The 13,767-nt window shown below is 51.8% G+C and overlaps 1 protein-coding gene across 2 annotated transcripts in view; it reads left to right on the plus strand.

Annotated features, from left to right (window-relative positions):
* The window catches only part of ERN1 (endoplasmic reticulum to nucleus signaling 1), a 77,161-nt gene that overhangs the window by 58,519 nt on the left and 4,875 nt on the right, over nucleotides 1–13,767 (plus strand). For both annotated transcript variants that reach the window (XM_053911539.1, XM_053911540.1), the window contains 11 exons: nucleotides 212–330; nucleotides 2,779–2,970; nucleotides 4,399–4,666; nucleotides 5,419–5,509; nucleotides 5,794–5,983; nucleotides 6,816–6,915; nucleotides 7,114–7,313; nucleotides 10,485–10,632; nucleotides 11,677–11,804; nucleotides 12,768–12,891; nucleotides 13,308–13,375. In XM_053911539.1, coding sequence (XP_053767514.1) covers nucleotides 212–330; nucleotides 2,779–2,970; nucleotides 4,399–4,666; nucleotides 5,419–5,509; nucleotides 5,794–5,983; nucleotides 6,816–6,915; nucleotides 7,114–7,313; nucleotides 10,485–10,632; nucleotides 11,677–11,804; nucleotides 12,768–12,891; nucleotides 13,308–13,375 — 1,628 coding nt within the window. The remainder of the gene's footprint in view (nucleotides 1–211; nucleotides 331–2,778; nucleotides 2,971–4,398; nucleotides 4,667–5,418; nucleotides 5,510–5,793; nucleotides 5,984–6,815; nucleotides 6,916–7,113; nucleotides 7,314–10,484; nucleotides 10,633–11,676; nucleotides 11,805–12,767; nucleotides 12,892–13,307; nucleotides 13,376–13,767) is intronic.

Consider the following 13,767-nt stretch of genomic DNA (forward strand, 5'->3'; position numbering starts at 1 on the left):
AGGGGACTGTGTGTGTACGTGCCATTAAGTAACAACATCTCTGTCTTGATGAGAATTTTCTGGTCACTGCCTCTCACGTCCTCTCCCCGTACAAACGTGACAATTTGCGCTGTGGACCCTCGGTGGGGAGTGACTGCTGCCTGAGCTTGGCATTGAGTGCTCCCACCACTTGGGACGCCGTCCTCCTGAACGGTTCTGTTTCCTCTCCTAGGGCACCACGAAACCCCGCTGTCCGCGTCTACCAAGATGCTGGAGAGATTCCCCAACAACCTGCCCAGACACCGGGGAAATGTCATTCCTGCGGACTCAGAGAAAAAGAGCTTTGAGGAAGTGAGTGGGGAGAACTGTTTCCAGCTCGTTGTGTCGGGTGTCAGGGGATAAGGCCTTGGCCTTGCCTTGGAGCTTGAAGTCTACTCAGGAGGGAAGAGGAAGTCAGGGGAGTTCATGGTGAACTGCAAATTGTTAAGGACTGATGGGGAGGAAGGAGATGATGATTAGCAAAAGCCATAGGAAAGGCAGTAGACTGCATGGTGGGGGGGAGGCAGAGGGTGCTGGAGGGGGGAGAATAGCAGAGGTAACAGCCTGGAGGTGGGGCTAACCCTGGTGTGTCCAGGTGTGTGGCTGAGGAGACAGACCTGACCAGGTCTGAGGTTACCAGGTGGGGACCAGTGGGAAACAGAATCACTTGGCTACAGAAGAACCATGTTACCAAACCTGAACAACCCTGGTGGCAGAGCGAAGGCAAAGAGAGGAAGTAGGAGACCTGAAGTTCTATGGCCGCTTGGTCTGGTGGAGGTGGGGCCTGGCAGGACCCAGGGCACCTGCGGAATGCAGTGTGGCAGCACGAGGCCAGCCCAGGTGGTAGCTGCCGCGAGGCTGTGACCACTGCCCTCCTGCAGCCCTGGGAGATAGCGTGTGCTAGTCAGGGTCCTCTGTCACCCGTTTTAGGATGACTTGAGGGGGGGGTTAATAGAGGGGCTGATCACACAGGGGTTCTCTGACTAGTTTGGCCTGAAGCAGGAAGGGAGGGAGTAGAAAGGGTGCCCACACCAGGAGCCTAGAACTTCAGCTGAGGGTAGTCAGCAGCCCCACAGAACTTGACCTCCTTCTCCTCCCTCCATCTCATCTGTGGCATCTTAATCAGAAACCAGAGGACAGCTGGTTACACACCAGAGGGAGACCATTGCTCTGCACACATGGGGCAGCTTTCTGGGGCACAGAGGAGGTGGAGGAGGCCAGAGGTGTGTCTGCAGGCAGGGTTGGAGCAGGTCAGTGGGGTCCGGGTCCAAGGCTATTCGGACTTGGCAGCTCCTGCAGTCCTGTCATGGGGGCCCGGTGACTGAGAAGGGGCCTGGGCTACGGGCAGCGTCAGAGGAAGATGAGAACGGCTGGCTGATACGGGGACCATGATCACCCCCAGTTCACTGTAGAGATTTAGATTTTATCCAGAGGGAAGGGAGAAGAAAATCATGTCCGCATGTAAGATTCCAGAGCAGCAGTTCTGGGCTGTCCCTCATCTGGAGGCAGCCAGGTCGGGAAGACACCATGAGTCCTTAAACAGGGCTCCTGGGTAGCACTGATGCCATAAAATCTTGATCTGATTTGATCTTATTAAAAGTCAAACATATTTTTTCTAAGTGATTTACACTTAGAAAATAAAAGCATAGAGAGGAAAATCAGACATCACCCTTAATCTGGCACCCAGAGGTAGCCACAGTTGAGATTTTTCGCATTTAATCGTCCAATCTTAAACAAAGATAGTCTTCTAAAAGTCCATTAAAATACTCTGAGGTGCATTTATGTGGTAATAAGACTTAACTATTTTTAACGAATACACTTGAGCAAAATAACCAAAGAGGTGGTTTCCATGGTCACGTGCTCAGCAAACACTCCTCAGCTGCCTGCTACACACCAGCCGTGCCACACACCCCCATATGCGGCGGGAGGGAGACAGATGGAGGGGGCGAAGGACACTGTAGGTATAAGTCTGGGGTGGCGAGAGGTGTGAGCGTGGGGGAGGCTGGGCCCTGCCTCACACTGAAGGCTGAAGGCTGTGTGTTCGTTTCATCTGGCAAACAGTCATGCGCACCTGGAACAGTAGGTATATGTCATCCAATCAGCACATTTTTCTAAACTGTTCTTGAAGTCCTGATTCTGAGGAGCTTGGACAGAAGCCCTACTTTTATCCGATTTAATTTGGGGCTTCTAAATAAAATTTTCTTTAACAAAGGGTTCTGATGCTTTTCAAAAACTGAAAAATAGCAGACTACTTGAATGAATGATTTTGGTTTTGGAGTTCAACTGAGAGTTTCAAGCAACATAAGAAAGCTGCTTTTTGACTTTCTAGCCACACGTGTGCGTGCGGTTTCCCTTTTTTGTGGGAAATGGCATTTCCAAATGGACTACCAATCTTTTCACCAGACTTTGTCATGGATGATTTCAGAGTTTTCCCAACTATTAAATCTGCCTTCAAAGGAGGGCATTTTCGCCTTCAGTGAGGATTTTTGAATGAATATAGGATCTGAAGGCACTTTCAAAGGTATTGCTGTAAAAACCGTTTTTGAGTAAAGGTAACGTCACAGCAATAATTCATCTCAAGGCCATCGCTTAGAAAAAGGCAGCGGTTATCCGGCCCTGTGCTCGTTGGGTGGGCTTAAAGCACTCCAACACAGTTTACAGTCCGGTCGTTCCGTGTGAATAGTCAGTGCTTCTCCTGACTTGCTCGTTTATGCCTTGCTAGAAATTTCACAGTGATGTAACCACTCTCTCCTGTAAAAGGTCATCCACCTGGTTGATCAGAATTCAGAGAATGCGCCCACCACCGTTTCTCAGGATGTGGAGGAAAAGTTCGCTCATGCCCCCGCCAAGCCTGAGGCCCCCATGGACTCCATGCTCAAGGACATAGCCACCATCATCCTGAGCACCTTCCTGCTCATCGGCTGGGTGGCCTTCATCATCACCTACCCCCTGGTAAGGCTCAGCACCCCTCCCCCTCCTCCTCCCACATGCTTCCAAACTTCTGTGCCCGTCACCCGATGTCAGTGAGGTTTGGACCAACGCAGCAATCATGCAAATACATTTCTTTCCACGTTTAAAAGTGAATAATTGCTAATCCTCAAAAAAGGACCATTTTGTACCTACATCTTATAGTTTGACTGTACGAACTGATTTGTAAACCTTGCTTTGCAGTTCCTTTTGAATAGTTAACTATATATATATATATATATATTTTTTTTTTTTTTTTTTTTTTTTTAAAGAATAGCCATAATAGTTGAACATCTGTTTAGCTTTCTTCCCTAAAAAACGGACTGTTAGAGATATCAGCTAGAGTGAAAAAGGCGGCCTGGTAGTCCCTTCCACTTTCTCGTTGGAAATACGTGAGTTAAAATCACGTTGCTCTGTAGGTTGCGTGTGGGGTAAAACGTGCTAGAGGAGTATTTCTTCAGCAGGTAGCTCCGGGTGCTGAGACGTCGTCACCTCAGAGCACAGTGCTCAGCAACTCATTTATAGAAACAGACATTATAAACCCTTTATTTTGGGGGCATCTTTTCACTTGTTTAAATGGGTTCACCTACATTGTTTTATTTTATTTTTTTAATCTTATATAGCCTCATGAGGTCATTATTATTTATCCCCTACCCACAAATGAAGAAACTAGGCTCTGGGAAGTTAAATAACTTTCCCAAGGTTATTCCACTAGTAGATGGCATTTCCAGGATTTCAGCCTGAGGTTAAGAGAGAGGGAGAGAGCACTGGAAAAATCCCAGGGGGTTGTTGGACACCACCTGTCCCTTCAGTCACCTTCCCAAGCCTGGGTAGTAATTATCATCACCCGCTCTGCTTCAAATTATGCCAGATTGAACTTTGAGAATAAATGAGAGGTACGTGGGAGTGTGGGACGGCAACGTGGTAAAGTGGGGGGAGCAGGACCCGGGCCAGGCCCCTGCGTCTCGGCCCCACTCTGCCACACCCAGGCGGTGTGGCTGTTGGCTGATGGCTGCCAGGTGCTGAGCCCCAGCTGCTTTCTCTGCCAGTGGATGCTGATGGCTGTGCACTACCTTTTGCTGAGTACATGGCCACAGTTAGCAAGTGGGTCTTTCCTGTATCTGCCACACTTTTAACCAATGCTCCTGTTTAGTTTCCTGTTTGCAAGAACTTCCATACTTTCATAAAAGTCCCCCCTCTGCTGCCCCTGCCTGGTGGCCATCCAGCCCCTGGCAGGCCCCTCCAGTGGGGAGGATGGGCTATCCTGAGAAGCCTAACTGGCAGAAAGACCTCCTGGGCCTTCCCACTGGTGTCCCCCCAGCACTGTGGGGTCACAAGAAGGGCACTCGCTTCCTGCTGGCGTCCCCAGAACAAGCTGCACTGACTTGTCTGGATGTGTGTTTCGCTTCCCAGAGCATGCATCAGCAGCAGCAGCTCCAGCACCAGCAGTTCCAGAAGGAACTAGAAAAAATCCAGCTCCTGCACCAGCAGCAGCTGCCCTTCCATGCACCTGGAGACATGGCTCAGGATGCGGAGCTCCTGGACTCGTCTGGCCTGTACTCGGAGAGCTCGGGCACCAGCAGCCCCAGCACGTCCCCCAGAGCCTCCAACCACTCGCTCCACTCCACTGGCTCTGCCTCCAAGACTAGCACCGGCCCGTTTCTGGAGCAGGATGACGGGGGTAAAGCGAGTTACTGTTTGGTGCTCTTCGCTCGTTCATCTCAGTATCACCTGAGAGACACAGCACCATAACCTTCCTGGGAGTGTCCGTGGGGTGGATGAAGTGCCATTGTTCCCAAGGGATCAACGTGTTCCCACCTGACACCCTCCCACTCTGGGGACCAGGGGTCTGTCCCATCCCATGGCCTTTTCCCCTCAGAGAGCCCTCCTTCCATCTTGCCCCACGAGGGCCAGAATCACTGCTGACTAGAGGTGCACCGGCCACCTGGCTTGAGAGCATTCCCGAGGCCAGCCATGGGCCAAGGAGAAAAGCACAACTGTTGGTCCTCTTTTCCCCTGGGAGGTTGGGCAGGCCAGTTGTCAGGACGAGAGACCTCGGAGTCCTAAGTCTCAAGCTGGAGACTTTGCAGCCGGTCTCTTCATTTCACCCGTCCACCGTTGCTGCCCCAGTGTTTCAGGTGCAAATCTCTGAGATGGATCTGTAGGGAACCCCCATCTTTGGGAAGGTGTAACACATTCATTCTCACAGCAACATGAAGGCAGGACCAGGGGGCAAGGGACAGGGAGAGGAGGTGGCCCTGGCACAAATGGGGAGTGGACCCAGCAGCTTTTCCTACCAGGGGACTGGGGCATAGAGCCTCTGAGATGCTGTGGCTTAGTCTGAGCTCAGGAAGCTGGCAGCCATTCAAACCTCAAGGTTGTTTAGGGTATGTTTGTTTCACACAACCCCTTCTTTGTCCTGTTTTGTTCCAGACGAGGAAACCAGCATGGTGATGGTTGGAAAAATCTCATTCTGCCCCAAGGACGTCCTAGGCCACGGAGCCGAGGGCACCATTGTGTACCGGTGAGTGGGTTGGAGAGCGTCGTGCCTTCATCACGTCAGGTGCAAGTGCCTGTCGGCTTGAGGTGGCGTGCTGGGCTCCTGGGGCACAGCGGGGTCATAGCTGTGACTCAGATGGAAGAGTTCCGCCTCCAGGCGCTGCCTGCTGGTTGGCTGGGGCCTCCTGCGCTCTGAGGCTGATGAACGGCTGCTCTGTCACAGGAAGAGGGGCACAGTGGGTCCACGGGTCTCCTGTTTCCGTAGCCGCCCTGGTACCTCCCAACCCAGCCCAGCTCCTTGTCCCACAGGGGCATGTTTGACAACCGCGACGTGGCGGTCAAGAGGATCCTCCCCGAGTGCTTCAGTTTTGCCGACCGAGAGGTCCAGCTGCTGCGGGAGTCTGATGAGCACCCGAATGTGATCCGTTACTTCTGTACCGAGAAGGACCGGCAGTTCCAGTACATCGCCATCGAGCTATGCGCAGCCACGCTGCAGGAGGTGGGTGCCCCTAGGTCCCCAGCAGCTCTGCTGTCTGCTGTCTGCAGCCTCCCTTCTCCCAGCAACCAGGCCATGGTTTCAGGGACTGCCAACTTCTTTTTTTTATTTCTTTCTTTTTATTAACCTTATTGAGCTTATAATATAGCGTACTCATCTTAAACACACAGTTTGATGCATTTCGACAAAGTTGCATACCCATTTAACCACAGTCAAAATGTAGGACGTTTTTATCAAACTGGGTCATCCTCTTAGCCGGCCTGGGGCAGTCTTTGGTCGTGGTTAGCATCTATCTCTCTCTCTCTCTCTCTCTCTCTCTCTCTCTGCCTCTAGAATACCTGGCCAGCCCTTCCTCCCAGGGCTGCTGTGGGCTTGGAGGATGCTTCTTGGTGATTTGAATCATTAGGGTCATCTGGTGAACTCCTTTTGCTCGGTTTTCAGCTCACTGTGAAACTATTTCAGTATCATTCACTCGTAGGCCTACCTGTAGGAGGCGATGACCTTGACTTTTTTGCCCTCTCATCTTTCTCATTGTAGACTAGTGGGGTGGAGCTTGGTGTGTTTGTTTTCAGTGAGAAAGTCTGCTGAAAAATAAGGATTTGGACAGAGAATATCGTCAGTAAAATTTCCCATTTCTTTCTTAAAATATGATCAAAGAAAATAAGCTGACTCAATACCAAAGAGCTAGAGGCATTTTTCTAAATAAAATTGAATCACTTTTAAAAAAAGAGTAAGAAAGGGAGAGAGAGACACACACACACACACACATACATAGTGCCCTGAGGGGCCTAGTCCCGAGGCTGTGCGCCTTGACCGAGCCCCTGGTCTCTTGCAGTATGTGGAGCAGAAAGACTTCGCCCACCTCGGCCTGGAGCCCATCACCTTGCTGCAGCAGACCACCTCGGGGCTGGCCCACCTGCACTCCCTCAACATTGGTGAGAGGCTTCCCTCCACTAGACAACAGCCTGGGTGGGGTGACCGACTTGCCCAGAATCTGAGGAGGACTCTTACCCCGCCGAAAATCTTCAGAGATGGCAGATGGTTGGCAGTCTGAGGAGGGCATGCTGCCACCGCAGGAGGGGGCCGGGTGCTGCTCGTGGTTTGTGTTGGACTAACCCGGAGTTTTGCATTAGTCCACAGAGACCTGAAGCCCCACAACATCCTCCTCTCCATGCCCAATGCGCACGGCAAGATCAAGGCCATGATCTCCGACTTTGGCCTCTGCAAGAAGCTGGCAGTGGGCAGGCACAGCTTCAGCCGCCGTTCGGGGGTGCCTGGCACGGAAGGCTGGATCGCCCCGGAGATGCTGAGTGAGGACTGCAAGGAGAACCCCGTGAGTAGTGAGCTCAGTCCTTTGAAACCTGCAGCCTCTTGTATCTTCAGGAGTCAGGGCTGCGAACTTCAAGACCTGGGGCGGGAGCGCGTGGAGCTGGGGTGACCTTGGTTGAGCAGAGAGCATGCTGCTGGCCTTGCCGTGTCATCTCGTGAGCAGGCGAATGGAAGGGGCAGATGTGGGCAAGTGTTGATTTGTTTTCCTCCTTTTCCAGTCACTTTCCCCCACTATTTGCATAAGGTGAACAAACTTCCAATTTCTATTCCTTTTTTATTCGGTTTTTGTTTTCCCAACTTTTTATTTTGAGAATTTTTAGACATACAGAATGTCGAAAGACTGTGTCAGTGAGTAGCTCTGTACCTCTGCCCAGAGTCACCATTTGGTAATATTTCTCACCTGTTCTTTGTCTGTTGCTGAACCATTTGCATGTAAGCGGAAGGCATCCTGTCCTTCACCCTCAAATACCTGAGCGTGTGGCCCCCAAGACAATTAGCATTCGGTATCTAATATTCAAGCCATATTCACATTTCCCCGGACGTCTCTTGCAGAGCCGGTTTTTGTCGGGCGGGGTCCAGCAAGGGCCTTGCATTGCATTTGATGACCTCTGGTCTGCGTCTGTCCGGCGGCCTTCTTGTCCCATGATAGTGGCCGCTTGAGCAGTGCGAGCCCTTGTCTGTGGAATGGCCGATTCGGGCTTCGCTCCCTCGTTTCCTCATGACATTGTTTGGCTTTCCGGCCTGCTCCTCGTATTTCCTGTGAACTAAGAGTAGGTCTAAGGGGTTGATTCGATCAAAGTTGAATGTTTTTGGCGGTAATGGTCACAGGACCCAGCATCAGGGGGCCCGAGGGGCAGGTGGTACCACTTGCAGGGCACGCTGGGCGGGGACACCAACTCGGCTGACCCGGCGCAGGCGATGACCACCTTTCTCTCCACAAGAAGTACGTTTTCCTCTTTGTTGCGAGCGCTGGGTCGGGTGCTGTTTTGGCACAGTGTGAATTTCCTGTTTGCCAGCAGTCATTCACCCAAGGGCGCAGGACCCAGTGACAGGCCTTCCCCGAGTCACTGAACTCGGGAAATTCTTCGACCTTTATTAGCTGACGTTTTTGTGTAAAGAACGTTGTTTCTTATCCCCTTTCTCTCTCTTTTTCTTCTTTTTTTAAAATCACTGTGGATTCATGGATTTTTAAAATAGTGTTATAATCCATCATAGTCCTTTTTTACTTTTCTTTTTTCTTTGTTTCTCCTTTTGATACTCAAATTGTCCCAGATTGGCCAGTGGGAGCCCTTCAAGCTGGATTCTTCCCCCGTTTGCTGAGAGCCCATTCGTGGGGCAGCGCCTTGCTCTCTGGCACAAGACGTCAGAGGCCCGCCCCACACGTCCCTGACCCAGACCTGGACGGGGCCAGCCAGCCTCAGACAGACCCGATTCCGCAGAGCCCTCTTACTCTCTTTCGCTGGGGGCCAGCAGCTGGCCAGTTCATGAAAAGTCAGTTGTGACGACAAGTAATAAGAAAATGCATCACACTTTAAACATTTTAACTTTAAGCAAGTAATGTGATTCGTTAAGTAATAGAAATCTTTGATGGAGGTCAAGGTTTTTTCTTCAAATTTGGGTCCAGCTGAATGGAGTTGTTCATTTCCTCTCTCGTATAAAACACACTCACATGCCACTCTGGCGCCTTCTAGGTTGAGACTCTGACATTTCAGACACTTCCGAGGAGCAGAATCCTAGTTTTTAACTATTTATGTCCCGGTCCCTTAGAGTTGCGTCTCCCACATCTGATTCGTAGGGGTTTTGTAGCCACTCCCTTTCATCGAGTCTTGGCAGAGATTCAGCTCACCTCCAACTTGGCGGCAGTTGTATTTTAACAGCTTCTGGAGTATTTAAATTGTAAGAACAAGTGGCAATAAGTTTGGCAAAGGATGTAACTGAGTGTAGAGACAAGCTGGTGGGAGCAGAGGGACCCAAGCACGTAGGGCAAGGGCCCCCCGTGTCCGTGTTGAGTGTGCGGGGGACCTTGGGCAGCGGGGGTTGTGGAAAATGGGGAGTTTTAATGATACCGTTAGTGGGTCAAGTGACAGGTAACTCCAGCTGTGGTGGACTGGTTCCTCCTGTCCCGAATCTGGCACCCACATGAAGGGAGTTCTGATGAGACAGAATAAAGATGGCTGGGCTTGGGAATTAGCAGACCTGAGTCGTGTCCTGGTTGTCACTCTCCAGCAGTGACCCTGGGCTTGGCATTGAACCTTTCTGTCCTGTCTTTATCCGGGGGCGGTGACATTTGCTGCTCCCCTCATGCGGCTGTCTAGAGGTGGAATGACGGTCTAGTGTTGCCATAGGTGTGTTTTCTCCTGTGGAAGGTACGAGCTCCTGGCTTTCTCCCACCGGACCCTCATGAGTCTGCTGGGGAATCTTAAGTGGCGGAGGCTGTTCGGGAGCCGCCCAGTGTTACTTCCAAGTCGTGTGAGCTAGAGATCACACGTGCGCGTTTCCCTGAAGAGAAGTTCCTGCGTGGACAGAGTGGCCCTGTGGGATGCACGAGAGGTGTAAGACAGCGTCAAAGTGTCCTCACTGGAAACTGGTCACATAACTTCCTTCTGGGGCTATTTCTGACCCAGCAAGGGTTTTATTCATTTCTTAACAAAGTTTTTGAGACCTGTCGTAAACAGGCACTATTCTAGGTGCTGGGGGCACACCAGGGGGGCAAATGCACCAAAATCCCTGCCTCCAAGGAGTTACCTGCTGGCTGGGTAAAGAACAACGAACGGCTAGGAGAGCGCTCCCTGTGGGCCACACGGTGGTTTATATAAACTTTAACATATTAAGGCACTTAGTCTTCACACCCACCCCATGAGGAGCCTCGCATTGTCCTTTCTGTCTGTGCTACGTTGGAGGACTCTAAGGCACAGAGGGGCCAAGGGACTCCCAGCTGGCAGGTGGCAGAGCCAGCATCCCCAGCCCTCAGCTCCAGAGCTCACGCTCCCCAAGGTGAACACTGGCGCCCACGCAGCACCTGCAGGGCACCCAGCACTGCTCCAAGCAACTCCCAGACGCTGGCCCCTCCCCCCCCACACCTTCAGCGTGGAGGGAGTAGCAGCCACACTCCGCTCTGCTGCTGAGCGGGAGGGGGCTGCCCAGAAGGCCTCTCACACCCCGCACTTCTTTTCAGACCTACACAGTGGACATCTTCTCTGCGGGCTGCGTCTTTTACTACGTGATCTCTGAGGGCAGCCACCCTTTCGGCAAGTCCCTGCAGCGGCAAGCTAACATCCTCCTGGGCGCCTACAGCCTCGACTGCTTACACCCTGAGAAGCACGGTGAGCAGGCAGGAGGGGCGGGAGGGGTGGGAGCCAATCCTCAGCTGCCCCGCTGGCCCCTGCGGTTGGGGTGGTGCCTGCTCCATGTTCCCAGAGATCCTTCTCTCTGGCTGCCCACCTGTGGCTGGGAGGGGCTCTTCTTGGAGCACCTCCTCCTAAAGCCAAGAAACTCTGAGTTTCCTTCAGGCCACCCAATTAATTACCTGTGTGACGGGGTAAGACCCCCTTTGGGAACCTCTGTTTTCCGGCTTGCGACTTGGGAGGGTTAAACAATCTGAGGCCCTTCCTGCACCACCGCTCAGGAAGACGCGTAGTCTGTGCTTCAGGAATGGGGCCATCTCTCGTCTGCACCAGTGGTCAGCGGGTGCAGACTGGGCTGGGGACAGGCCAGCTTGGTCCTCGCTGTCCAGGCACGGGTGTCACAAGTCCTTCCTCCTGGCTTCAGGGTTCTCTCTGTTATAATTGGCCCATGGCGCTCCAATTTTTAAAAAAAATTTTTAACTTTTTATAATTAAAACTAACTTACAATTTTGTTTATGGATTAATTTTCCTTACTCCCTATAGAAAAAACAGATTAGCTTAAGGCCTGTAATTCTATTATACAGTGGTGAATGACTGCTGTTGTACCTTTGCACATACTATTCTGGACACATATGTGTATTTTTATTTTAAATGGGGTTGAATGGTGCCTACTCTTTTGCAATGTGCTCGTTCTCTAATTTCACCGTGAGCATCTCTCTGTGTCGGCGGGTTCAGCCAGGGCATCACTTGCATGGCCCACTGTTCAGGATACGGAGGCATGGCAGTCCCCCGCACCTCTGATAGTCGGTATTTCCAGGCCTTTTCACGCACTGTGCGGTGAGGACTCTCCTTTTAGCCAAAGGTTTTGGGCAAGCTCTTAATTATGTTACTGGGATGGATTCCTGTCCGTGGAATCTCGACTCCAAGGGCCTGCAGACGGTTACGGCTGGGGTAGTTCATTGTGGCACTGGGCTGGTGCTGTCACTTGGCATGTTTACCGTCCTCCGCTGTCCTCCGCTGTAGAAGACGTCATTGCCCGGGAGCTGATAGAGAAGATGATCGCCACGGATCCTCAGAAGCGCCCATCGGCCAAGCACGTGCTGAAACACCCGTTCTTCTGGAGCCTGGAGAAGCAGCTCCAGTTCTTTCAGGTGGAGATGTTTGTTTTCTCTGGCTGAACTCTCCACTTAACTTTCCCCAGATTTTGAAAAGATAGCAAAGACAACAAATAAAACAAACGATCCATGATCCCATAGCTGAGAAGTAACCAGGCCTGATATTTTAATATATTTTCTTTATAAAGCACAAGTGTCATTAGGATCAAACTATAGATGCAGTTTTGTATCTTGCTTTTTTTACTGTATGCAATATTTTAAGTATTTTCCCATGTTAAAGTTCTAAAATTTTAATGCCTATTATATTCTATCATATGGATGTGCCACAATTTTTAAACTTTATATTATTGGAACTTTCAAATGCACCGAGAAGTAGAGGGAATGTGACAATGAACTCCCACTTAGCCACCAACCAGTGTCAACGGTCATTAACTCTCCCTCTGCCCTCTGTCCACCCCTCCCCACCCCAGATTATTTTGAAGCAAATCTCGGGTGTCGTAACATTTCATTCAAGTTCATAAATTTAATCCTTTCCTTACCTTGGATTTTTTTCCTTCATCTTTTACTCAGTTGTTGCCCAGATCTTCAGATAGACTCTTGAGAGGCTGAGTGATAGGGTCAGTGAATACAAACTCCTCTAGCAGTTTGGCTATTTTAAGGCCTCGTGGTCTTGCCAGCTGGCTCTGGGGAAAGGGGATGTGTCTTCCTGGTGTGAAATGCAGGTGAGGCGCTCCGGGTGTCTGGACAGGTGTGCATCCGTGTCCTCTCCCTGTCGGGAGTCTGTGGGCCTCTCCCCCGTGAGCCACAGACATGGCTGCTCCCAGGGGAAGAGTGAACAGAACCAGGGGAAAGGCAGGAATCGCACTGCCCAGCTCTGAGGCGGCTTCAGCCCGGACTTAAGACTCATGTAGGGGTGGCCGCTCTGACTTGGGGTCGGCCCCCCAGCGCTCAGCGTCTCTCTGCACCGACCGTCATCTGTGGCCCTCATTTCCCTCACAGGACGTGAGTGACCGAATAGAAAAGGAATCCCTGGACGGCCCAATCGTGAAGCAGCTGGAAAGAGGCGGGAGACCTGTGGTGAAGATGGACTGGCGGGAGAACATCACCGTCCCCCTGCAGACAGGTGACTACTGGAAGCCCCTGTGGTGGTGGGGGGGTGGCGGGGAGGGGGCAAATATTGGCACAAGTGTCTCAAAAGCTGCAGCCATTTCTAAGAAGCAGGTGTGGAAATGGTGGCCCTAGGCTGTTTGGGCTCCAGGTGAGGCTTTCAGTGGGTGTGCCTGTGGTTTGGGAACAAGTCAGAGGTGACACCGGTGTGTGCTTCACCTCTGCCACTGACAGTGACAGGGCCGCGGTGGGCGCGGTGCGTGCCCACGGTGGTTATTTCTGGCCATGGCTGTGGTCAGGAGCTGGGGGCGCTCCCATCCCCGAGGAGTGTGGAGTCAGGTTGCTGCAGTCTGACCACTTAATCCCCAGGAGCCCCAGGGGTCGCTTTCTTTCAAAATGTGTTGCATTGCGTTGCTTGCTTTTTTTTTCTAGATCTGCGTAAATTCAGAAGCTATAAAGGTGGCTCCGTCAGAGACCTCCTCCGGGCCATGAGAAATAAGGTGAGGGCCGTGGACCCGCAGCACAGCCACCCTCCTCCCCTTACCTGTTCTCCACATGTCCCCTCATCCGTCCTGGAACTCTGACCTCATGGAGGCTGGGAGGCCTTAGCCAGACTTGACAAACTAGGGACTTTCTTCCCTTACTCGGTTTTTCCCTTCAGGGATGTTGAGGTAAGGAGTTCCCTGGAGAGCAGGCTCTGATGCCAGTGTCCTTTGTGGTCCCCGCTGCCATCTAAACCACTTTAACAGGACCCTCTGGGTACCTTCCCACACGGGGCCTGGTCTCCACTTGTTTTCTAGAAGGATCCGGGGTGCCCTTGGCCTAAGCTGTCACTGAGCGGCCTTCAGATAAGGCCTTGGACAGACAAGGCCCCCAAACCCGTTGGGACAGA

The sequence above is a fragment of the Desmodus rotundus genome, chromosome 9, assembly GCF_022682495.2.
Source record: "Desmodus rotundus isolate HL8 chromosome 9, HLdesRot8A.1, whole genome shotgun sequence".
Lineage (NCBI taxonomy): Eukaryota > Metazoa > Chordata > Mammalia > Chiroptera > Phyllostomidae > Desmodus > Desmodus rotundus.